This window comes from Cricetulus griseus, chromosome X, assembly GCF_003668045.3.
Source record: "Cricetulus griseus strain 17A/GY chromosome X, alternate assembly CriGri-PICRH-1.0, whole genome shotgun sequence".
Classification (NCBI taxonomy): Eukaryota; Metazoa; Chordata; class Mammalia; order Rodentia; family Cricetidae; genus Cricetulus; species Cricetulus griseus.
The window spans coordinates 15008039-15033492 of record NC_048604.1 but is presented as its reverse complement, the minus strand read 5'-3'; the positions used below and the strand labels follow the sequence as shown (position 1 = coordinate 15033492).

The 25454-nt window shown below is 41.9% G+C and overlaps 1 protein-coding gene and 1 non-coding gene across 4 annotated transcripts; both read right to left on the bottom strand.

The window, feature by feature from the left end:
- Nucleotides 1-10172: 10172 nt before the first annotated feature.
- Nucleotides 10173-21069, bottom strand: Rbmx (RNA binding motif protein X-linked). Of its 3 annotated transcripts, none has more exons than XM_027433397.1 (11): nucleotides 20881-21069; nucleotides 19561-19695; nucleotides 19255-19361; nucleotides 18195-18366; nucleotides 16230-16382; nucleotides 15576-15690; nucleotides 15365-15490; nucleotides 14907-14989; nucleotides 13043-14264; nucleotides 12057-12143; nucleotides 10173-11456 (listed from the first exon to the last, which is right to left on the bottom strand). In XM_027433397.1, the coding sequence occupies exons 2-9, from the start codon at nucleotides 19667-19669 to the stop codon at nucleotides 13954-13956; spliced, it is 1176 nt and encodes a 391-aa protein (XP_027289198.1). In that variant the 5' UTR covers nucleotides 19670-19695; nucleotides 20881-21069; the 3' UTR covers nucleotides 10173-11456; nucleotides 12057-12143; nucleotides 13043-13953. The 3 variants fall into 3 exon arrangements, with proteins under 3 accessions (XP_027289198.1, XP_027289197.1, XP_027289196.1); XM_027433396.1 differs by having other exon boundaries at nucleotides 19561-19692; XM_027433395.2 differs by lacking the exon at nucleotides 20881-21069 and adding an exon at nucleotides 20490-20617 and having other exon boundaries at nucleotides 19561-19692.
- Nucleotides 19442-19513, bottom strand: LOC113837796. Its single transcript, XR_003488503.1, has one exon. It is a non-coding gene; the product is annotated as a small nucleolar RNA SNORD61 (small nucleolar RNA).
- Nucleotides 21070-25454: the final 4385 nt, after the last annotated feature.

Here is a 25454-nt window from a genome sequence, read left to right as displayed (position 1 = left end):
ATTCACCCCCTCAATATCTTCGTTTCTGTTATATTTTTTTGACAGGGTCTTACTCTTATGAAGGCCAGGATGACCTTTAAATCACAATCCTCCTGCCTCTGCCTTGTGAATAACTTGTGAATAGGATTCAAAGGTACATGACACAACACTTAGCTCTCAACAGACATTTCTTAGAAGACATACAGAGCCAGGTGAAGTGGCACATACCTGTATTCCCAGCACTCAGGAAACCAAGGCAAGAGGGCTGCCATGACTTTGAGACCATCCTCCACTACATAGTGAGTTCCAGGCCAGCCTCAATTACAGTTTGAGACCCTGTTTCAAAACAGAAACCAAAACAAACTAAAAGAAAAGATGGATACATTGGTGAAATTGTTCCACGTCACTATCAGGGAGGTGGAGATCAAACCACATTGAAATGTTGGCTTGACCCAGTAGGAATGGCTGTTCTGAAAGCACAAAAATAAGGAGTTTGAGTGAGGCTACTAAGAAAGGAGAACCATTATACATATTTGATGGGAATATAATTTAATAAAGCCACTGTGCAAGACAGTATGGAGGTTCATTGAAAACTAAAACATAGGAACACATACAAAACTGGAAAATTCAGCAATCCAGTTTCTGTTTAGACAGCCAAGGAAAATGAAATAATTGTGTTCATTTAGTGCATTCCCATAACTATCAGAGATGATTAACACATTTTCATGTTTATCAGATGTTTTTAAAAATAGCTTTATTCAGGTGTCATTTAGAAACTACAAAATTCAGCTATTTTTTGGTAAGTTTACAGAACTATGTGGCCATCTTCAAAATCCAATGATTTTTTTGATTAGATAAAATTATACATGGATATGAAGAATTTCCTTAGACAAAATTCCATGTACAACTAATCTCTACTTCCTCAAGCCTAAAAACCAATGGATTTATTTTCTGTCTCTCTAAATTCATCCTTTCTGAACATGTATCATAAATGGATTAAGAGGACAAGGTCCTTTGTAGTTACTGAGTGCCTACATGAATGCCAGATGTGCATGCAGTGCCCACAGAGGACAGGAGAGGGCACAAGATCCCCTGGAACTGGAGTCACACACCCTTATGAGGTGCCATGTGGGTAAAAGTCACCACTGAGCCATCTCTCCAGCCCTCCTTTGTAGTTTCTGAGGTTTTTATGCTGTGCTATATATTCATATGTTCCTTTTATTGCTGAACAGTATACCACTGAATGATTATTATGACCTTTTCTTTATTCATTCACCAGTCTACAGACATTTGGGTCATTTCTGATTATTGCCTATTTTGTATTTGGTTTTGCTTTCAAACAGCACTTCACTCTCTAACGTGAGCTAGCCTTGAACTCATGGATATACTCCTGGCCTCAGTTTCACAGTACTAAGATTACAGGCGTGATCCACCATGCCTGGCCCTACTTGTTGGCAGTTATAAATAAAGCATGTATGAATACCTGTATTTTGACTTTCTATTAAACTACAAATTCCTGAGACTATTGGCATATTGCTTATGAGCCTGCAATGAGGTTGCGTATCCTAGCTGCAACACGTGGCAAAACTCTTCACCTAATGCCTGATATCCTCTTCGACAACTTTCATCCTGTGACCACATGACCTTCAGTTAGGTTTGACCTTTTAACATTTCTATCACCTACCATAGGCTGGGGACAAAAACCTTTAACACTTGAACCTTCAGGGACATTCCTGCTGCAAACTGTAACAAGAGCCGTGTGAATCATCTTTAAAGCCCAATAGGATATTTCCATCTAAGGAGATTTCTCAATGGGTCTGTTTTCTGTCTTTGTAAATTCTCTCATCTATCCCAGGCAGCCCTTAAATGTCCCTGGGAACACTTACTTTGATTTCTTTAAATGGTTATACTGGGTATGTCAAACATTCTGAAAGAGGCTGCACCATTTTGTTTCTATCAGTAATGTATGAGGGTCTTAAAACTACTCCACATTTTTTGTTGAAAACTTTCTATCTGCCCTTTTTTGAAGATAGGGTGTCATATATTCCAGACTAGCCTTAAACTCTGTATGTAAGTAAAACTAACCTTCAACTCCTGATCCTTCTGCCTTCTGCCCAAATTTGTTACATGTTTTTTTTTTGAAAAGATTTTCTATGTATGTTTTGCCTACATGCATATTATGTGTACCACATAAAGTATTCATTAAGGCATGGTAGCACAGGCCTTTGAGCCTAGCACTTGAGTTTGAGGCCAGCCTGATCTACATAGTGAGTTGTAGGCCAGCCCGGGCTATTTAAGACGAGACCATGGCTCAAAAAAAAACCAAAACCAACCAAACAAAAAACACCACAAAGGAAGGAAGAAAAGATGGAAACATGGAGTTCTAGGCTAGCCTGAACTACAGGAGACTGTCTCCAATAAGAAAACTCCAAGAAGGAGACCATTGTTTTGAGAGGCAGTGAATTTCCTTGTTCCTTGATCCTGGTAAAACACAATTTAGGCTTTGTCAAGGCAAACAGAGAGCAGTCCTTACTCAGGGAGAGGTTCTCAAGTGTGGCTTTTCAATTCAATGCCTGCGTGTTAAAAAGCTGACTCCACTCTGGCTAGGTCAGAGTCCCAAGAGCTTCTTCAACACTGTGTGACCTCTAGTGTTTCTGGTCTTCTTTCAACTCCACAGCAGCTAGAATTCTTTCCAGGCCTGGACAAATGTCACACTGTGAATGTGCAGGCTAGCTGTTAACTAATGACCGACAAGGAAAACACAAAGTGACATCTGGGGACCGTGTGTTTCTCTTCCTGTCTGAAACACTGATTCTGATCTCTGCCCCCTATGTCCACTGACACTAATGTACTGTGCTTAGACTCTACTTCCGTGTGCTGCGGTCAGAAAATTCTTCCCTGGGCAGTAATGAACATGGCACTCCTGTCACGTGGTTCCTCTTGTCACAAAATGTACTGGGAACGCATGTGTGCACAACTATGCCCAGCTATAATTCAAACTTTCAAAACTATGCAAATGGAATAATTTTATGATTTGAGTATAAATTATGTGTTGAATAGATTCTCACCCATGCCCCTCAAACTTTTTCTGGCCTCTTCTCCCTTGCCTTAGTCCCTCCAAACAGCTTCACTCCTACAGTTATGTAACATGCATACATGATTCTTCCATCTATACAAAATTTAGGAACCACAAATGAGAGACAACATATATCTGAGATTGGCTTCATTCCCTTCATTATCATTTCCAGTTATAGCTCTCTTCCTACAAATGACATGGCTGAAAAAATCCCCTTATGTATATATGCCACATATTCTTTGTCTATTCTTTTCTCATTGGACAACTAGCCTGATTCCGTAACTTAGCTGTGGTGAACAATGTAGCAGTACACATTAATATTCAAGTATCTTGGTGACACTTGACTTGAAGTCCTTTGGGTAAACACCCACGTGTGGTATAGCTGGGCTATATCCAATATAAATATTTAGTTTTTTCCAAGAAACCTCCATACTGGTTTCTAGAATGGCTATCCAAATTTATATTCCCACAAGCAGTATGTAAGTGTTCCTTTGTCTCCACATCCTTATCAGCTTTGTTGTTAATTTCTTAATGAATGCCATTCTGAATAGGGTAAATGGAATCTCAGCAGTTTTGATTTGCATTTGCTAATGAGGTCAAACATCGTTTCATGTTAATGGCCAAGGGGACAGAAGAGATGACTCAGTGGTAAAGAGAACTGGCTGCTCTTCAAGAAGACCCAGCATGCACATGGCAGCTCACAACCCATCTGTGAACTAACACTTTCTTCTGGACTCCTCAGGCACCAGGCAAGCAAGTGGTACACAGACACACATGCAGGCAAAAGATTCATACACATAAAATACGAATAATTGTTAATTGACAAGCCAGGGCTGGGCTCTGTCTCAGCAATGGCAGAGTGCTTGCCTAGCATGCATGAAACATGGATTCAGTCACTATCACCAAATAAAACTGAGCATGGTGGTGCGTGTTTGAAGTTCTTGCACTTGAGAGGTAAAGACAGAAGGATAATAAGTTCGAGGCTAAGCACAGTATGTTGATGCCAATAATCTTAGCATGTGGGAGGCAAAAGCAGGAGACTCTCCTGATCTACAGTAACACACTGCAGGCCGGACTGGGCTACTTAGTGACACTCAGTCTCTTAATACCTTACCAAGCCAAACCAAGGGATAGACTGAAGATCAATCAGCTGTAGAATTACAAGGCCATAGGGAAATTCTACTATAGAACACACACAGGTAGAACGTAAAAGGCTCAGACTATGAAGTGATTAAGTCTCAGATTACACCAACTTAAAATGCTCCAATTAACTAAAAAACAAGAGACTATGAACTGGACACAGCCTGATCCTCTAGCCTCTACATTGCAGGTCTAAAGTGCATGTTATTCCACAGCTAAGGTATTGGGTAATGTAAAGGAAAAGAATGGGGTGGGAACATAGTTCATTTGATAAGAGCACTAACCTCACATGCAAAGTGTCCTGGGTTCTATCTCTAGCACCACATAAACTAGTCAGTTGTGTACGTGCTTGTAATACCAGCACTTGGGAAGTATGAGCAGGAGTTTAAGGTCACCTCAGGCTCCGTGATATCTTTAAGACATGGTCTCACTTATGTAGCCCTGGCTAGCCTGGAATTTACTATGTAAACCAGGCTGGCCTCAAATTTATAGAAATCTATCGGGGACTGAGTGTTGGGATTTAAAGATGTATAATCACCCTGCCTGGCTATGGCATCTTCAGAAAAAAAAAATTACATAGGAGGAAACGTTCCCTAATTCAGTTTAGGCTTTTATGCTTTTTCTTTTTCTAACTGCCTCAGACTCCAAATTCACTTTATTCTGGTTCCATGAAAACGCACCCTGGCCCTTTGCCAGCTGACGCATTTGGAGGTCTTGTCGGTGACATATTAGTAAGCCACCACAGGACTTAGGTTTGCTTCCCGGTTCGGTCTCTAGCCCCAGGAGCCTGTCTGGGTTCTGGGTTGTGCTCCTGCAGGACACATGTGGTCTGGACTCTGTAACAGCTTCCCCAGAAACACCCTTAGGCAGTTTTTACAGCTGAATACATCTGGCAGGACACTTCCTCCTATAGTTTCTCCAGCACCTAGAGGGCAATTTCTAGTAGGTTCTGCTACTGTGGTACCAGTGCCTCCTTAAACATTAAAGAAGTTCCAGCCATGCCTCTTCAAGTTTTGATTTCTCTGAAGTAGGTGGTGAGACTCCTAATATTCCAGAATAGCCCTGTAGCAGTTTTTGAAGACTACAAAGGTTGGGGGGGGTGTCTTCCATGGGTACTCTAATCTCAACCCTAGTATTAGTAATTATAATAATGCTTTGTTTGACATTCTAGCTAGCTCTCCGGTATTTCCCAATTTCCTTTACTTCCATCACTCCTACCCATTAAGGAATTCTTCATACTCAATTTTCCTTGTACAAAATACTGCGTTCTCACTCCTCTAATCCAGCCTGATCATGCATTAGTATCTAGAAGAGCCTAGAGAGGTAACTCAAGCAACAAAGCCACAACAGCATATGGGGTCTGTTAACTAAACGCTTTCAGTCTGAGCACAGTGCCTTTTGCAAATGGGAAATGTGCTAGCAATGTCCAGCAGGCAAGAACATCACAATCAAGCCACATTTTGTGATTCATAAAGTGACACAAATGCTTGAAATCCCAAGTGCCTGCTGCACTATGCTGGTAGTAGGAATGACCTACAAAACAGGGACCGAATGGGTGAATTCTTGCCTTTTTACTTGGGCCTACAAAGAAAATTGCAAGTTCAGCTGCATGAAGTTTCAACACAAGTTGCTCTGAGAATCAGAGAGCTTCCCAATAGCTCCACAAAAGCTTATTTCGTATAATCTTATGCCATACTGTTGAATATCAGCTGTGAAGAATTCTGAAAGACAACTGAATCTTATGTGTCTCATGAGACGACGGCATCCACACTTGAACCCGTCCCTGCTGAAACTGAAGCAGCTTGTCCTACTGTCTGCAGAATTAAGACTTCCTCTACTTAAAAAAGACAGACAACGGGCTGGAGAGATGGCTCAGAGGTTAAGAGCACCGACTGCTCTTCCAGAGGACCTGAGTTCAATTCCCAGCAACCACCTGGTGGCTCACAACCATCTGTTATGAGATCTGGTGCCCTCTTCTGGTGTGCAGATATACATGAAGCAGAATGTTGTATACACAATAAATAAAATCTTCAAAAGACAGACAACTTGGCTGGGATGATTCTTTGAAATATACCATCTTCCTCTACATTCACCAAAACCATATACCATATCTAACTAATACTCGGCTTACAGCCAGGGTCAAATGACAGCATGATCTGAGCAGGCACAGACACACAACCTAAGGGCTTATGAATCAAGCTGGGAAGCATGTGCAGGCAAAATCTGTTGGAGTGTCAGTGTGTAATAAACACTGTGCTTTAACTAGAAGCAATGGACTAGATTCATATTTGCCCTCTGGATAAATCTTTAAAGTACTGGTGACAAACAGTTCATAAGGCAAGAGATATACACAACACTATACATTGATATAATGTCAAACACGCATGGGAAATAATATAGGACTAGGGGGATACAACTTGGTAGAGTGCTCACCTAGCCATGAAGAAAGGCCTGAGTTCTATTCCTAGCACTTTATAAACTGGGTGTGGTAGCATAATAGTAGCACATTAGAAGGGAGAGAAATCAGCAGTTCAAGGTTAGTATGTTATGGGAGATCTTGTCTCAAAAGGGTCAGTCTGAGGGCTGGGCCTGGCATGGTAGCACACATCTTTAATGCCAGCAGGCAGAGGCAGGAGCATCTCTAGGACTCTAGACTCTAGACTCTACATATCTGTCTCAAAAAGAATAAAAAGCAAACCAAGAAATATTTAATAAGATCTTACACAAAACCTGGGTGTCAGTGGAGCACGCCTTTAATCCCAGCACTTGGGAGGCAGAGGCAGGCGGATCTCTTTGAGTTCGAGGCCAGCCTGGTCTACAAGAGCCAGTGCCAGGATAGGCTCCAAAGCTACATAGACAAACTGTCTCGAAAAACTAAAAAAAAAAAAAAAAAAAAAAAGATCTTACACGAAAGGACATACATTGTATTAAAATAGTTGCCAATGGGGGATTGTGAATGGAGGAAAGTGAAGAGAATGAGAACCCTATGTGAACTAATTGTAACATACAAAACTCAGCTTGTAGGAACCTTCAGTCCCTGACTAACGGAAAGTCTGACATAAGGTACTGGATCCTTCCCCCAAAACTCAGTCCTGAATAAAGAGGGAAATTGATGGAAGATAATATTTAATAATTTTGCTGGGTGATGGTGTGAATGCCTTTAATCCAAGCACTGAGGAGGAAGAGGCAAGGCAGATCCGAGTTCAAAGACAGCCTGGACTACAGAGCAAGTTCTAGGACAGTCAGGGCTACACAGGAAAATCCTGTCTCCAAAAAGAAGAAAAAAACAGAAAGCAAGAAAAAACCACAATTATGTAATATTTACTATGAGGCAAGCACAGGAACTCAATCATATTTCCATCTGTGGGAAACAGATTGCCAACCCTCTTTACAGGTGAGAAATTAACAAGAGTTAACTTCCCGGGAGGCTGAAGCGAGAGTTCAAACTCACTAAGAAATGCCTAGAGGCAGCTCATGGAGACTCTGGGGTGGAGAGGGGTGTCCTACAACGAATGCCACCATGGATATAGAAGGTTGGGGAAGAAATTTTGCGTATAAGGTCCTGTCCCCAACTTGGTGTCAGGAAGACAATTCCCTACAATTCCCTACTTCAACACCACTGTAAGACAGCAAACAGAAATGTGGAATCACAGCAGTATTGAATCATGGAGCATGTTACATGGGTAGTCACATGGAAAACCCCCCTTTTTTGAGACAGGGTTTCTCTGTATTGCTTTGGAGGCTATCCTGGAACTCGCTCTGTAGACCAGGCTGGCCTCGAACTCACAGAGATCTGCCTGCCTCTGCCTCCTGAGTGCTGGAATTAAAGATGTGCGCCACCAACACCCCGGCCAGAAAAAAAACCAATTTTACACCCTCAGGTATTAGTTATATCCTTCAAGGCAAGGATCTGCTGGAGTCTTCCTTAGGGACTCTGATAAACTCAAGAGGGGAAGATTCTCTCAGGTACAGATCCCAGATTTGTAAAACACATTAAGACATACTTCCTATGGTTAAGACCATTATTTGTATGATTCATTAAAATGTATTTTTTTATTTGAGGCCTGGGGTATGCAAGTGCCATGATGCACATTTGCTATATAGGGAACTTGCAGGAGTCCATGCTCGCTCACCATATGGATCCTGAGGACCAAACTTAGGTCGCCAGGCTTGATGGCAAAAGTACCTTTACCTGATGAGTGAGTCATCTCTACAGCTTTTTTGAGCTCAAGTCTCATGTAGCCCAGGTTGGCCTTAAACTCCCTGCATACATCACCATGCCTGGTTTATATGGTGCTAGGGATTTTGTACATGTTAGGCAGGCCGAGTGTAGGTTTTGAATATAGGTGTATACTATTCATATGAGTGGGAAAGGGGGTGTGGTCCAAGAAGAAAGGAGAGTGAGGGGAAATAGATCTTAAGTGGGGGATAATAGACAGGGAATAGCAAGATGGCATCCGCAGGGATAGAAGAGAGAATCAACACAAAGTATGCGCAGTGATGCCACAATGAACCCTGTTACTTTCTATGCCAATTAACAAATAAACTGCTATCAGGGGTTCTCCAACAAATTCTCAATGTCAAACATCCTTCAGAGCATACATTAATCTCCTATTTACTTTTCTTTGGGACACAGTTTCACTGTGTAGGCCTGGCTGACCTTAAACTCAGATCTACCTGCCTCTGCGGCTGGAGTTCTGGGATTAAAGGCCTGTGCCAGTGCACGTAGACTAAAATGTCATCTTCTAACAGACACAAGCATAAAACCCACTCATTTCAGGAGTGCAAAGAAGGGACTGGAGGGATGGCTCAATGGTTAAGAGCTTGTCTTGCAGAGGACCTGAGTTTGGATTTAACTGCAGTTGGGGGGGGGGGTTCTGATGCCTGTGGCCTCCATGAGCACTGATATGCAGGCAAATTTTAAAAGTAGGGAGGGGCTGGAGAGATGTCTCAGAGGTTAAGAGCACTGGCTGTTTGTCCAGAGGTTCTGAGTTCAATTCCCAGAAACCAGAGTGGCTCACAGCCATCTGTAATGAGATCTGGTGCCCTCTTCTGGCCTACAGGCATACATGGAGACAGAACACTGTATACATATTAAATAAATCTTAAAAAAAAAAAAAAGGCAGGGAAAGAACTTTGAAGGAATGTAAAAAAGTAGGATTGTCTTTTCAAGAAGACACTGGAACAAATTGTTATCTATATTTGAAAAATTTAAATTTCCTATCTTACACTATAGAAAATCCCCCCTAACAAAAAACCTAAAACTACAGGTTGGAGGCCCACAAAACAGACTAGATTGCCTGGCCAGCGAGCCCCAAGGATCCTTCTATCTCCATCTCCTGAGCATTGGAATTACACATAAACCTCCATTCAAGGCTATTCACTTTGTTTCTGAGGATGGAGCTCAGGTCCCCATAGTCTGACAAAGGTTATTAACTACCTTTGCCAATTAAGTTTTGTGAAGTCAGCATTCTGCCACCCTTAAATGTGTACATCACAGAAAGTTAAGCTAGAAACCTCCCACAGAGAAGCATATCATTATGGGCTATTCTATTAACACCACTGAATGTCGCTGAGCTAAAGTACTGAAACTCACTACCAGAAACTACTTCTTCCTAACCCATCCCCCACCTTTGTCCCTACCCTTCAAGATATGCAGGACAGCAAGGTAGAAGCAATAACGGAAATTTCTGGTAAATGAGCGTTTCCTAGGTGTGATAGCTCTCATTTCATTTTTAGGTTAAGGATTAATTATCTGAATGAACATGTTTATATAAGATTAACTCATCACAACAAAGGAAGGCCAGTGGCCAGACCACCTCAGGGACTATGGATAGTCCCTTACAGAAGTATCAGCAGCACCCTAGAACTGAAGTTTGGGGGAGAAAAGTTAAGAAAAAAAACGATAAAAAGCTTTATATGAATTTCTACCTTCAAAAGTGTAAAAAAAAAAAAAAAGAACCCAACACCACAAAGATACATGTTCAAGTTTTATTGGGTTTCAATACAAAACATTCCAAAAAAGTGATCTACAATACCTACACTCTATCCAACTACAAAACCAAATAAACCACACCACTTTTTGTATTATTCAAATCATTTTACAACCAGTATTTAGCCAGAAGAAATCAAGGAGAGTTTTCCTAATTGAAGATTTTTAAGAACGGTTGGGTCTGTAAACGTTACTATTTGTCAAAAAGGTCTCTGAATAATTTCTTCCCACTCCTTTGAATTCAGCATTTACTTTTACTCTAGTATTCCCTATGCTAAACTATCATTAAGAAGTCTAAATAAATGCTTGAGAGCTGAAGGTTCTTGACAGAAGCACCTACTCAAGGAATTATTAGACTACCGAAGGCTTAAGGTAGCTATTCAAGCACAACTACTAAAATTTGGTCAGTACCCTCACCATCTGATGATAAATGTGACCAATGGGGCTTAAGTGTTTTGGATCATTCTCCGTAGTCATAAATGCTAAATGTAACAGTACTAAATGACTTTGTAAGAAAAATCTCAGAAGTTGAGTTAAATCCTTTAGCCCTACAACAACCTGCTTCCTGTGAGAACACCAACACTTACACTCCTGGCTCTTAAGTTTCCAAAGCAAAACCAGAGTTGGATCCTGATTTGTTTTGAAGCCTGAGCCCTGAGATCAAGTAGCTTTATAGAACTACACTGACTTGGTGACCTATACTTGTTTCCAGCATGCTTCCCACCATCCTAACAATGTTTCAGTTTTTACTTTTATTTCCTAGCATTCCTCCTCCCCTTCAAAGTTTTATAGGACACGTAATGTTTCCCCCCCCCCCCATAAGGTAATTCCTCAGACGGTTTACTTGCTGAAAATCAGACATCAGTGCAGAAAGCTATTATGGAAGCAGCTTTCTGATTGAGTGTTCTTTGTCTGTGTGTGGTGCCAGGGATTGAACTTAGGCAAGCACTCCACCATGGAGTTATATAGTCCCAGCTAACTCAGTGAGCGTCAGCTCTAAATTGCACAGTTGCCCCATTACTTTGCCTCAACACAAAGAGCCATGAGAACTTCTTGGCTAGGTACCTCCACTTACCAATTTCTCCATCTCCCTCTCTTCCTTTGGTCAATTTTAAATGATCGCTACTCCCTAATTAAGGTTTAACCAGCACTGATGCCTCCCTCCCTTGAAGACAAAAAGAATCTATTGCCTGTACCAAACCAATTCTGTCGAGCACTGGGTATGTAACTGCTGCAGCTTAGTCTCAGCATTCCTCTGCTTCAACAACTCTGGAAAAGAAGCATGTGATCAAGTTACAGAGTATTTTTACACTGCAAAGCGCTTCCATGCTCTCGCTCTCTTCCTTAAGTGCACACAACTGGACTTCTCAGCTTAAGTACTAGCTCTAAAGTGGCAGCTTCCAAATGCAGCCATGTTCATTACAATTACTCTAGGCATCAGCTTTGTGATATTAAAATCAGACACTCTGCCACATGGTGCCCCTGAAATTCGGAAGTCAATTGACAATAAGCAGGCACTGACAGCGTGCATGCAATTCACACAACAATGCTCACATAGCAAACTATTAACTAGGTAGCTCATTTCACAAGAACTCTTGCAGGCAAAGAGCTGTTAGTAACTATTTCAGAAACCTCTTGTAGTCCATCCTACCTGTATTCTATTTAATGAAAACACATCTATATACCTTCACTCGAAATGGATGTGCTAGGTTTTTTATGACAAAACAATTTCATCCTTATGTCCAGAGTTGAGCATTATCCCATTTTACAAACAAATTAGAGGTCAGAAAATAGCTGCCAATCCCATAGCCACACAATGAGAAAGCTACAGGGTTTAAAGCTTTGAAGGACACTACTTTCAACACTTACCTGAGCATTTGATGTTTTTTCTTACTGCCAGCTTTATCTGCTCTGAATCAATCAGCACTCCATGACAGTATGACCATTAGGTTCAACCTGCAAAAATTACATAAATGAAAACTAGTTATTTCTCTAAAAGACATTCTTTCACACTTGCCTATAACTGCCCCTTTTTGCCAGAGAGAGCAGGCAAGTTCAGACTTGCAGCTTAATGCTTATTTCATGTTCTACTACTTCTCTTAATTGGTGGAAGGTTCACTGGCTTGGGATGGACTGGAATGGCTTAAATGGTTAAGTCGCATGGCTTATGGATTCTCATTCTTTTCCAATGGTGCACTGCCACGTTAAATCCATAAGTTGAACGGACAAAACATTTGAAGGAATAAGTGCAGTCTAGGGGTTTTTAGTTGGAGGTCTTCAAGTTTACTACATTCAAGAGCATCTTTTTCAACTTCATGGCTGGACCTGGGTCATGCTGCCTCAGGTTTTTGCTTTCTTAAAGACCACTTGCAATACATTTTTTCTCCATACAGTGTAGTTTCATAGAACTAAAACAAGTCAGGCATCCAACTAAAGGTCAAGTTTGCAATGGCTTATAGGGGTCAGACATGGGGACCCCAATCCTAAGCCATTTCTTATATTGACTAAAAGACTAATTTGAAAAAAAGTCAAAACATGAAGCATGTTTAAAGGTCTTCATCAAAAATTTGTAAAAAAGAAAAAAAAACACCCCCTCCCAATTCCCAGGTTGCTATTGATAAACAACAGCTGCATTAATGCCTTTAAGTGTCATACATGCTTTTAAAAAATCCAAGTGTTGAATTTGGAGGACTTCTAACACGCTATTGAACATTTGTGGGTTTTTTTTCCAAAAGTTTTTTTTTTAATCTGGCAGGCATTTCCATTGCCATGAAGTACAGTATGTTTCACTGTACTATGAGGAAGGTAAGTGCTCAATTTCGACTTAGACGGAAAAACTAGTTTGCTTTGCTTACCATCTCTGCTGTTTCACAGGCATTTGGTGCTTTAAATCTGATGTGGAATGCTGATAGATTCACTTTTTAGAAGTCATAAGCCTTTAGGAAGTTGGAGATAACTTCATTGCTTATCTATTTTCTCCTTTGCAATCAAGCTGTTCCTTTAAAAGTGAGACACTACAGAGTTGCAAAAATTTGAAACAGTAAGAGCAAGCATCGTTTTGCAGCTTCATGGTTGGTTTTGGCCAAACTTTTTATTTAGTATTCTGTAGTTGTTTAACACACACTTAAATGGTCTTACTAGGGGAGGGGAAAAGGGAGGTTTCTTGTAGATTCCCAAGGAAATGTCAGAAAAGCAAAATATGGCCAGCATCCATTTGCTTTCTTGGGCTTCTGGGTAAATAGCACCCTCCTAGGCATCTGATCTCAGGGTTTTTTTTTACTGTGAATATTGAGATCTCAGTTGGAAGACACCCTGAAATCTTAAGAGTAGCACACCCAACCAACCCTCTCGAATAGCTAGCTAGCTTGTCTACATAGGCAGGGCAATTCATCCCTCAATGGAGACCAAAGGACATCTATATGGCTGAAAGTTTGTGGAAGATCTTAGGATTGCTTTCCTCATTTACTGGGAAAAATCAGGAAGTGGCCTTCAGGGACACTTTTACTTGGAAAATTACAACACTAGTACAAGTCAAGGCTTACACATTTAACATTTGCTTGTTAAAAGCAACTCATAATATCAAATAAAATTAAACATGTCTTACTTTTTCCCTCACAAGAACATAAAAATTATTAAGGAGAACAGGAAATTTTAAGAAGGTAACACAATTTTTCCTTTTAGTAGTCCTTGGGTAGTTTATGACAGAAAGTTTCCATTTTTGTTTGTTTGTTTGAATGGGGATTTTTGGTCCAAAAGTTGTTTGTTCCTAGTATCTGCTTCTGCCTCCCCCTCTATCAGATCGGCTTCCTCCACGGCCACCACCTCTTGGTGCTCCGCGGCTTGAACTGCTGTAGGAATCACGTGGAGGAGGGTACCCCCTTTCCATAGAAGGGGGAAGCCCTCGTTCTTGTCTACCAACGCGATCACGACCACTTGAGTAGAGATCACTTCGGCTGCTTGAGTAACTGTCTCGACTTCCACCATATCCGTCACGTGAGCTGCTGTAATCATCATAGCGACTGCTTCCACCATAAGATGGCGGGGGCCCTCGTGTAGGTGGAGCACTACGTGAGTTACCTGCAGGGTCAACGGTCAGGTAATATGGCAACACTATAAATTGTGTATATACAACAGTAAATCTGAATTTACAGAATTCTTGTATTCTAAGTTTACTTTCTCAACTGGGAAGTTTTAAACTCTACCATTGCTGGCCATAAGAGGGAATTGCTCATCTGCTGAGATACGGAAATGGATTGGTTTTAATGTTTGTTTGAAAAGACTGAAGACGTTGTGTATTTCAAGAGGACATTCCAGACAGCTTGTTATTTTATAGTAGACACTCAGCCACTTTCCAGTGATAAGTTGCAATTTTGAACTGTTGAGTTTCCTTCATATTGCAATGGTAAATATTTGATCTTGTTAATAAAATTTGTAAATTGTATTTTCACTGTTGGGGGAAAACACATAAGGCTGCCAATTTAAGCAAGCAAAATCCCCTCCAAAGCAAGCGAACAGCCTCAAAAGAAAAGAAACAAAAAACAAAACAAGGAAAGAACCAAAAAGCCCTTCACAAAACTAGGAAAAGCCCAGCTGATAAAGTTACCCCTTGAAAGCAAGCAAAGGTTCCTTTAAAAGCAAGCACCACGCAGCCTATTAACCCAGCTCATGAACCTAAACCCTCAAGCCAGTGATATTTAAGACCCTTAACTGGTATCTTACCATAACTCTCATAGGAATCTCTGTAGGAACCTCCACTGGGATGGTCTGAATAGTCACGATCCCGGCCATATCCGTCTCTGTCACTAAATAAAAAGCAACTTTCGTAATTAAAATGTGTATTTTCCCCTAAGTTACATGTTAATTTCATAATATAAATGTGATATACTCTAAAATTTCCCTCCAAAACCTTAAAAAATAAAGGTCTCAAATCTCATTTTTTAGCTGTCCAGTGTAAAAAGAATTGTGTGAGCATATGAGATAGACGTGCATGCATGATGATCCTGTAGGTCAAAAGACAACTTTATGGAGTCTCTTCTCTCCCTTCCACCTTCACATGGCTTTCACGAATGGAAGTTGGATCGCCAGCTTTTTGGGGAGGTTCTCTTAACAGCTGAGCCATCTGCCAAGCCCTGGAGGCATAAAGTTCTACAGCAAATACTTAGACACAAAGCACTTACTTATAGCCTCTTGATGGGTAGTCATCACGTGAACTGGAATGACCATAATCACGGTAAGTATAATCTCTTGGTGGAGGTGCATAATCTCTTGTATCTCGAGAACTTGGATAGTCTCTGCTTGAATAGCTGCAGAAAGAGAATTTCGTTTATACCTCTGATGCGCTCTCTTTCAAAACATTTCTTCATAAAAGAAACTGCATTATTCGGTTACCTGTCTTTAGTGGAATAGCCATCATCTCTTGGGGACAAATACACATCTCTGCGAGAGGGAAGGGGCTCCCTTCGTGGCGGGCCTCCATAACTATCTCTTCCACGTGACACAGGGGCTTAAGGAAAAAAATAACCATCAAAATCTAGCCATCAAAAAGCTAAAGTGTGAACTTACACAGGGGCTAAGAAACCGGGATTTAATCAAACGTCCCATATAACGAAACAGGAAGCTTTCCAGTAACTTAATTTCAGTGCTCAATAACTGTAAGATTACTTGGAGGAATCCCTAAATCAGTCTTTAGCATAAAGCATTAAAAACCCTTCCAAGTATGTATGGTGGGGGCATGTACATGCTATGATGCAAATGTAGGTCAGAGGACAACTCTGTAGGCTCAGTTCTCTTTCCACTTTGCTTTGTGAAGGGGGACTGGATTCAAGTTCTGCACTTGAATAGCAAAATGCTTTACCCACTGAGTCATCTCACTGGCCAATAATTTAAAAAAATAAAAATAAAAAGTAGGGTCTCCCCGTGTAGGTCTTGAATTCATGTCAATCCTCCTATTCTCCCCAGTGCTAGGATTGGACATGCACCACCCTGCCTGGCTTCACATAGTGTTATGGTGCCAGCACAGATTGAAATGAGTGCGACAAGTACCTCTTCCTCCCATTCCGCTGCTGCTACGAACTGGTCCTGAAGGAGCTGATCTTTTAGGAGGAGGACCTCCACTTCGTGGTGGTGGTCCTCTTTTTACTGGAAGAGGTCCCCTTGAAGAACTCATGGTAAAATTCATGGAATAGCCACCGTCATCTACATTAGAATAGAAAATACATTAACACAATAATCAAGGAAAAAAACCTAAGAACTATGTGCCTACAGGGAAAACATTGCCATTATGTTTTCTGCTCCTTTGGGGAGGCTAGGTTTGTTTTCCATCGAGCAAGAGCAAGTATGACAAGAGTTCAGGACCAGCGTGAATTAACATGGGACACTGTTTCAAAAACTCAATCTTGTAGAGTAGGAAAATAATAATCCCAGTCTTGCTCTTCATTTTTTTTTTTTTTACTTAGGTAAGACTATTTGGCCCATAGTTTTAACACGATCATTTAATTTAGGCCTCCCATATTTTCTTTTTAAGAAATGAACAATAATTTTAAAGGGGTGAGTAGTCTCCATTTCAAAGGCTTTAGCCCAGCAGTTCTCAACCTGTGGGTCATGATCTTAGGGGTCAAACTCTTTCATGAGGTCATATGTCAGATATTTTGTATAACAGATAGTTACATTGTTATCCGTAACAGTAACAAAATTACAATTATGGAGTAACAATGAAATAAGGAATAACAAGGAACTGTATTAAAGGGTCACAGCATTGGGAAGGGTGAGAACCACTGTCTAGACCATCCACATGAGGATCTGTATTAAAGGGTCACAGCATTAGGAAGGGTGAGAACCACTGTCTAGACCATCAACATGAGGAACTGTATTAAAGGGTCACAGCATTAGGAAGGGTGAGAACCACTGTCTAGACCATCAACATGAGGAACTGTATTAAAGGGTCACAGCATTAGGAAGGGTGAGAACCACTGTCTAGACCATCAACATGAGGAACTGTATTAAAGGGACACAGCATTAGGAAGGGTGAGAACCACTGTCTAGACCATCAACATGTGGAACTGTAGTAAGGGGTCACAGCATTAGGAAGGGTGAGAACCACTGTCTAGACCATCCACATGAGGAAGTGTATTAAAGGGTCACAGCATTAGGAAGGGTGAGAACCACTGTCTAGACCATCAACATGAGGAAGTGTATTAAAGGGTCACAGCATTAGGAAGGGTGAGAACCACTGTCTAGACCATCACATGAGGAACTGTATTAAAGGGTCACAGCATTAGGAAGGGTGAGAACCACTGTCTAGACCATCCACATGAGGAACTGTATTAAAGGGTCACAGCATTAGGAAGGGTGAGAACCACTGTCTAGACCATCAACATGAGGAACTGTATTAAAGGGTCACAGCATTAGGAAGGGTGAGAACCACTGTCTAGACCATCAACATGAGGAACTGTATTAAAGGGACACAGCATTAGGAAGGGTGAGAACCACTGTCTAGACCATCAACATGTGGAACTGGAAGGGGTCACAGCATGTAGAACCACTGTAACCATCCACATGGGAAGTCACAGCATTAGGAAGGGTGAGAACCACTGTCTAGACCATCAACATGAGGAACTGTATTAAAGGGTCACAGCATTAGGAAGGGTGAGAACCACTGTCTAGACCATCACCATGAGGAACTGTATTAAAGGGTCACAGCATTAGGAAGGGTGAGAACCACTGTCTAGACCATCCACATGAGGAACTGTATTAAAGGGTCACAGCATTAGGAAGGGTGAGAACCACTGTCTAGACCATCCACATGAGGGACTGTATTAAAGGGTCACAGCATTAGGAAGGGTGAGAACCACTGTGTAGACCATCCACATGAGGAACTGTATTAAAGGGTCACAGCATTAGGAAGGGTGAGAACAACTGCTTTAGCCTTTTGGAAAGAATGCTGACCCTGGTGTGGGTCTGAAGATTTTAACTTAAAGCAGCAAGGCTGAGATCCAATCAAATCATTACCCATGTGCCCTCCACGTGAGGGGGGTCCTCTAGTTCCTCCACTTCCTCCTCTTGCTCCTCGAAGTCCTCTCGGGGGGCCTCTGCTTCTTGGAGGCGGAGGTAGTCCTCGTCTACCACTTTCAAATGATGGTTTGGTGGCTTGCTCCACCTTGATGGCTTTTCCATCTAAGGACTTTAAAAAAAATAAATGTTATGGAGACTTAAAGGAAATTTAAAGATCCACTGTGTGGTGGTGGCGCACGCCTTTAATCCCAGCACTTGGGAGGCAGAGGCAGGCGGATCTCTGTGAGTTCAAGGCCAGCCTGGTTCTACAGATCGAGTTCCAGGACAGGCTCCAAAGCCACAGAGAAACCCTGTCTCGAAAAACCAAAAAGATGGAAAGAAATTTAAATAAAGATCCACTATAACCCATGACATCAATAGGTCCTTCAAAATAGTTTAGTCAACCAAGTACTATATGAAAAATGATGTCAATACTATTTCTTTTTTGGAAATACGATTTCAATAAATAACACTTTTCCATTAATTTAAAATTTCTACTTTTAGACAAGGAATTCACTGGACCAATGTTCAGTAAAATTCAAAACAAGTCTAGGTGTTAAGCTTGTTACCAAAACTAATGAAAAAGAGGTAGGTTATCAAATTATGGTTTATGGATCCAAGATAAATAGTATCACATAACCGCATATACTGCTCTGAAGTATCTCTTGTTAGACATATAACCCTTAACAGTAGCTACAAAGTTTGGTTGTGGAATCACAATAAAATTCACAAGAGACTTGCTGTGGTCTTTTATTCTAGCACTTGGGAGGCAGAAGCAGGAGGATCTCCGAGTTTGAGGTCAGCCTGATCTATATAGTCAAGACCAAATAGAGACCCCCCTTACTAAAAACAGCCAATAAAATAAAATAAAAGTCAGGATAGTACTACTAATGACTGTGATCAAAAGTTTCTGGATATACATATACAAAATAAAAGTTCCAGAGCTGTTCTAGACCCTAACACTTACACGTTCTTATTGTCACCAGGAAACCCCTTTTTACTAAACAGATAATCATACCTTTCCATTCATGTCTCGGGCAGCATCCTTTGCATCTGCTGGGCTTTCGAAAGTGACAAAAGCAAATCCTCTTGACTTGTTAGTTTCTCGGTCCTTCATCAAAAGCACTAAAACAGTTTGGGGGAGGGGAGGCGGTTACTTTCGTGCAAACAAAAATAACCAGAACCAGAGCACATTTGCCAAAAGCAAGCTCAGAACTTCTTAGAGGACAAAATACATTATCATGTCAGATGATCAGTGGATTCAAATTCATCACAGCTTGTCTTTTCATTATACTAATACAGCACATAATTTTAGATAACTCACCTTCCACTATTCGTCCATATTTGCCAAATACTGCCTCAAGCGCTTTCTCATTTGTCTCTGTATTGAGCCCACCAATAAAGAGCTTTCCTGGTCTATCTGCTTCAACCATTTTTTCTTCCAACCGATAGGAATCTGCTGAAAAATAATAATATTATCTCTCTGGAGAAAGTTCCCTAAGTTTAGTGAACAGTTTAATTGTGGCTCATGTTTTATAAAAAATCTTTATTCTTTAGTAACTAAAGACACCAATAAACCTCAAGAAGAGTAGAAAAATCAGTTGAAATACTTTTAGTTAAAAGGCCAGAGCAATTTTCATTAACCGGGTTAACAGGGCCGGCCTAATTTACCGAACTTCTTAGTCTACTCTGGCCGCTTTTAGTCAAAGAACATTCAACATTTGAAAAGGCAACTTTTCTGTTACAAGGTTGCAACCTTTAGAGCGCAGCAATGAACAGACAAGAGCCACCACACCCGGCTATTGTATCGAGCTGTTATCTTTTAAACATCCCGTTACTTATCACCCTTCTCGCTCCCCCGCAGGGAAGGGTATAAAAGACTTCCTATTCATTCAAGGTCATCAGCCAGATGCACCAAGTAAAGACCAAGCCCTTTTCTCATTTAGATTTCCTAGCAAGTTTAGGCACAAATCTCGAAGTTAGAACAAAGTCACCGCACCTAACCCCAACAAAAGATTGCTATCTGACTGAAAAGATAAAAAGTGCCAGAGTGAGAAAATAACGGAACTCAGAATCACACACTGTTAACACCCCTTCCCTGTGCCGGCACCTAATTAAGACTCATTAAAAACCGCGTGTTAAAGACAAAATGGCGACACTTGGATCCAGCCCAGAACCACCAACAACTGCCGGGCTAACTAACTTTTGCCATTGACACCGGCAGGAAAAACTCCAAAGGCTCCGTCTGCTTACCGCCAACGACCAGAGGAAGCCAAGGAGAAGTTCTGCAACCCATCGTTAGCCCCGGCGCGGTCCTGGAACTAGACCCGCGGTTGCTCCGCGTCCCGCCCCACCTGCAAAGCTGCGCGCTGCGCGCTGCGCGCTGCGCGCTGCGCGCTGCGCGCTGCGCGCTGCGCCCTCCGCCCTCAGGAGACAGGCGACAGCCAAAACTCCCAGAGATGCATGCAAGATCCCGGCCCCCCTAGGGTGCTGCTTCCACCCTTCTGCTTTTAATTAGGTTGGCACCTTTGGGCGTCTTAAAATGGCGTCTGCCACCACTATCTCCAGGGAAACAAAACAATCTCCAGCCCTAGCATGACAAGACTGTAAGGAAAACAGATCAAGGAAAGGAGGATCCTCCTACCCGAGGGGGCTGCGACGGTCTCAAGCTCCTACGAGCTCGCCCACGGGGCCTTCCGAGCAGCACCGCACCACTGACAATTGCCGAGTCTGGAAACGGAACAGAAATGACGCTAGGACGACTGCGCAACGAGGGCGAACAAAGGAGACAGCAATCTTTATACGACCCGGGAACGAGGCTGAAGAACCCGGATGGAAATTAAGCTTAGAATTTGAAGCATGAAGGGAGGGAGGGAAGTGGTTCCCAGACTCTTCGTTGGCCCTGTCCTATGTCACTCACTATTCGCTCCGCCTAGTCTCTTAAAGTTCTTGCTGGAGCGCGATTTTAACCGTTTGCCCTGCCCCCATCCATTCTCCTCCAAGGCGCCTTTTAGCTTTCTGCTAAAAGGTGCACCGGCTTTATTGAATACAAATGTAAAATTATTGAGCAACCTAGTAGACTAAGCATGGCGCAAAACTCATACTTTTGCATAAAATCTTAATTGCAAAAGCAACGTGAAAATGGTAGATGCACAATGCCAATGTTGTAGAAATAGCAAACAAAGAAGTTTAGTTGCTACCCTATAACTGCCCAATTTTCTTGAGCAATAACTTATAAATGGAAAGAATCTGGTAAGTAAATGTTAGTTGAAAGCAACTTGAATGGCACAGAAAAACCATCCATACAGAACGATTACTGACTACTAGATTCCTATGCAACCAAGAACAAGTGAGACTAGGCTAGGGTGCCTCTGAGGTAAAACTGCCAAAATAAAAATATTCGATGATAGTCCGGGTGCTGGCCCACACCTTTAATCCCAGGATCTGGGACATGAAAATAGGGCAGCAATGAAGCTGAATTCCAGATTAGCCTCTTAGACAAGGTCTCAAAAAAAAATGAAGAAAGCAAAACAAAAACAGGGAAAAAATGCTAGCAGTTATGTTTGAACTTCAAGTGAGCATTCATAGTTTGTTTTGTGTTTTCAGACAGTTTCAATCAGGCTGAGGCTGGTCTTGGAATTCACAGCAGTCCTCCTGCCTCAAATTCCCAAGTACTAGGATTACAGGCATAAACTACTATACCAGGTTCTGATTCTCAATTTATCTGCCTTGTGGAAGGAAAAATCACTTTTCTTTCTTTCTTTCTTTCTTTCTTTCTTTCTTTCTTTCTTTCTTCCTTCCTTCCTTCCTTCCTTCCTTCCTTCCTTCCTTCCTTCCTCCCTCCCTCCTTCCTTCCTTCCTTTTCTTTCTTTTCTGAGACAGGGTGTCCCTGTGTGGCTTTGGAGCCTGTCCTGGAACTCCTCTGTAGATCAGGCTGGCCTTGAACCACAGAGGTCAACCTGCCTCTGCCTTCTGAGTGTTGGGATTAAAGGCATGGGCCACCACGCCCATCAAAAATTACTTTTGGGGCGGGGGTGTTTCCAGACAGGGTTTCTCTGTGTAGCCCTGACTGTCCTGGAACTCACTCTGTAGACCAGGCTGTGCCATCAACTGGGACAAACATTACATTTTTTAACCCTTCTGATGCAGGGAAATTCCCCCAGCCCCCACCAACAGGGCTTTTCTAATTTCCTTGCAAATTAAAAAAATTCATCCTGGTGTGGTGGCACACGCCTTTAATCCCTGCATTTTGGAGGCAGAGGCAGGTGGATCTCTGAATTTGAGGAAAGCCTGGTCTACAGAGTAAAATCAATGACAGCTGGGGCTACTTAATGAGACCCTGAATCAAAACAAATCAAAATGAAACAAAAACCCACTTACAAATAGAACAAATGACTGCATATTGTGACTTGTGTCAAGGGGAAGTAAACTGGATGACTTTAGTGAACAATATTAGAAATTTGATCAACACATCAGAAAAGCAGCTTTGTGGTGGGTCAGGGCTCAGTGGGCTGAGGTAAGAGTATGGCCACCAGCAAGGCTACATAATGACCCCCACCTGCCTCTAAAATCAAAAACTAATTAGGCAAGGCATGTAAAAAATGATAACTGAAAGCCAGGTGTTGGTGGCGCATGCCTTTAACCCCAGCACTCCTGAGGAAGAGGCAGGTGGATCTCTGTTTGAAACAGCTTGGTCTACAAGAGCTAGTTCTAGGACAGCCTCCAAAGCCACAGAGAAACCCTGTCTCTCTCTCTCACACACACAAAAAAACAAAACAAACAAAACAAAAAACAAAAACCTGAAAATCACAGATACAGAAAAGGAAGCCAGGAAGAGCTGAGGGGAAAAGCTTGGAATGATGATGATGATGATTTGAGACAGGATCTCTTATATAGGCCTGGCTATCCTAGATAGAACCTGCTTTGCATACCAGCATGACATCAAACTCAGAGAGATCCACCTGCCTCTGCCTCCAGAGTGCTGGGATGAAAAGCCTCTGCCAGCACCACCTAGTTCATTTATTAAGTAAGGTTTACTGTGGGGTGAGCGAATTGAAGCTATCTTGAGTAACTTACATTTTTTACATGAAGGGCATCTGTACATCATTCCAGCAATATCTATATTACAAAGTACAACATGTTTTTAAGTCTATTGTCTTGACACCCTTCTCTAGGATCCAGCCAGATAAATGGGTGAAACTAGAAAAGATCAGAGTGAGGTAACCCAGACTTAGTAAGACAAATCTCACATGTTCTCTCTCATCTGAGGTTCCTAGCTCCAAATCCTCAATTGTGGGTACATAATCTGGATTAACTGCTGAAAGCAAAACTGGTGTGACTTCGGAGGAGCAGGGAGAGTGACAGTAGAGAGAGGAATAGCAGGGTACAAGTGATATGATAGTGGAAATGGGGAAGGTGCTCTAAAATGGGGAAGGGAAAATAACTATAGAAGAAGGAAGGAGGGGGTAAAATAACAGTAAGGATGTCTGAAAAGGTCATAAGCATCATATGGATACTTACGGAAAGTGATATATTAAAATGACTTACAGACTGTGGGACTGCTAAAGCAACAATGGCTGGCTATGAACAATCAAAGTTCTCAGTCCACAAGGCTGGAAGTCTCTCCGCTGGTCTTTGACACTGGGATCCCGAAGAAGTGGTCTCTCATGTCGTGAAGAAATGGACTTGCTAGCAAGGTGAGAGCAAGCAGTGAAAGAGGAGAACCGTCCTTCCAAGTCCTTATATAGGCATCCAGCAGAAGGTGTGGCCCAGATTGAAGATGTGTCTTCAACATCTGGATTCCCACCTCCAGATCCAGATTAAAGGCACTCGTCTTCCAACATCAAAAGATCTAAATTAAAGGCCTATCTGCCTCAAAGGTCAGGATTAGAAGTGGATTTTCAGAGAGACTTGGTGGCGCATACCTTTGATAGCAGCAATCAGGAGGAAGAGGCAGACAGGGGTACACAGAGAAATCCTGCCTCCAAACAAAAACAAACAAACAAAAAACAGTGGATCTTTTTACTTGGATTTTAGTTAATTCCAGATGTAGTCAAGTTGACAACCAAAGAATAGGTATCCCATAAAAACAAAAGGAGAATGAGAAGCCGGTCGACTGTACTTGGGTTTCAAACACCCAGGGTAGTAGTCAGCCAGCTAATAAAAACTTTCTATTAGCTTGAATCAGTGTCCCAGTGCCCTTCTCTGGTGGATACCTCATAACACTATGTACATCAAGCTAGCCTTAAACTCGCATATATCTGCTTGTCTGCTCCTCCCGCGTTCTGGGAATAAAGATGTGTACTACTATGCCAGACCTGAAAAAAGTCACTTGTTTTTTATTTTATTTTTTTAAAGATTTATTTATTTATTTATGTAGTATTCTGCATTCATGTATACTTGTACTCCAGAAGAGGAAACCAGCTCCTTACAGATGGTTCTGAGCCACCATATTGTTGCTGGGAATTGAACTCAGGACCTCTGGAAGAACAGTCAGTGCAAAAAAAAAAGCTCAACCTCTGAGCCATCTCTCAAGCCCTGCTTTTTATTTTTGAGATTATGTCCTCACAAAGCACTGACTTGCCTCACACATTGTGTCCATCATGACCTTGCACTTCTGATTCTCCTTTCTCTACTTTCCAAGGACTTCTTTTGAGACAGGGTTTCAGTTCAGGTTGGTGCCAGATTTGCAATTTTCCTGAGCCAGCCTCCCAAGTGTACCATCACAATCTGTTCCTGGAGGACACAGGCAAGCTAAACAATCACCATAATAGAAACACAAAGCCTCTTCTCAGGATATTCTTCTATCTGTGCTTTGGCTAATGTCTGCTTTCATTGCTTTAGGAATAAGTGTAGTGCTATTTTGTTTGTAATCTAACAAATAAAGTTTGCCTGAAGATCAGAGTGCAAAGCTAATCCACGAGATAGCCACACACACACACACAGTAAGCCACTAGTTAGCCATAGAGGCCGGGCTGTGGTGGCCACACCTTCAATCCCAGCATTCAGAAGGCAGAGGTAGATGGATCTCTTTGAGTTCAAGGCCACCCTGGGCTACCTGAGAGTGAATCAGTCTAAAAGAGAATCAGAGCACTTGGGATAACAGGCCTTTAATCCCAGCACTAGAGAGGAATATAAGGCAGGAGCTCAGAGCAGTCTGAGGTAGTCTGAGGAGCAGTGCAGTCGGGAGATGCAACCAGAGGACACAATTTGCCCCTT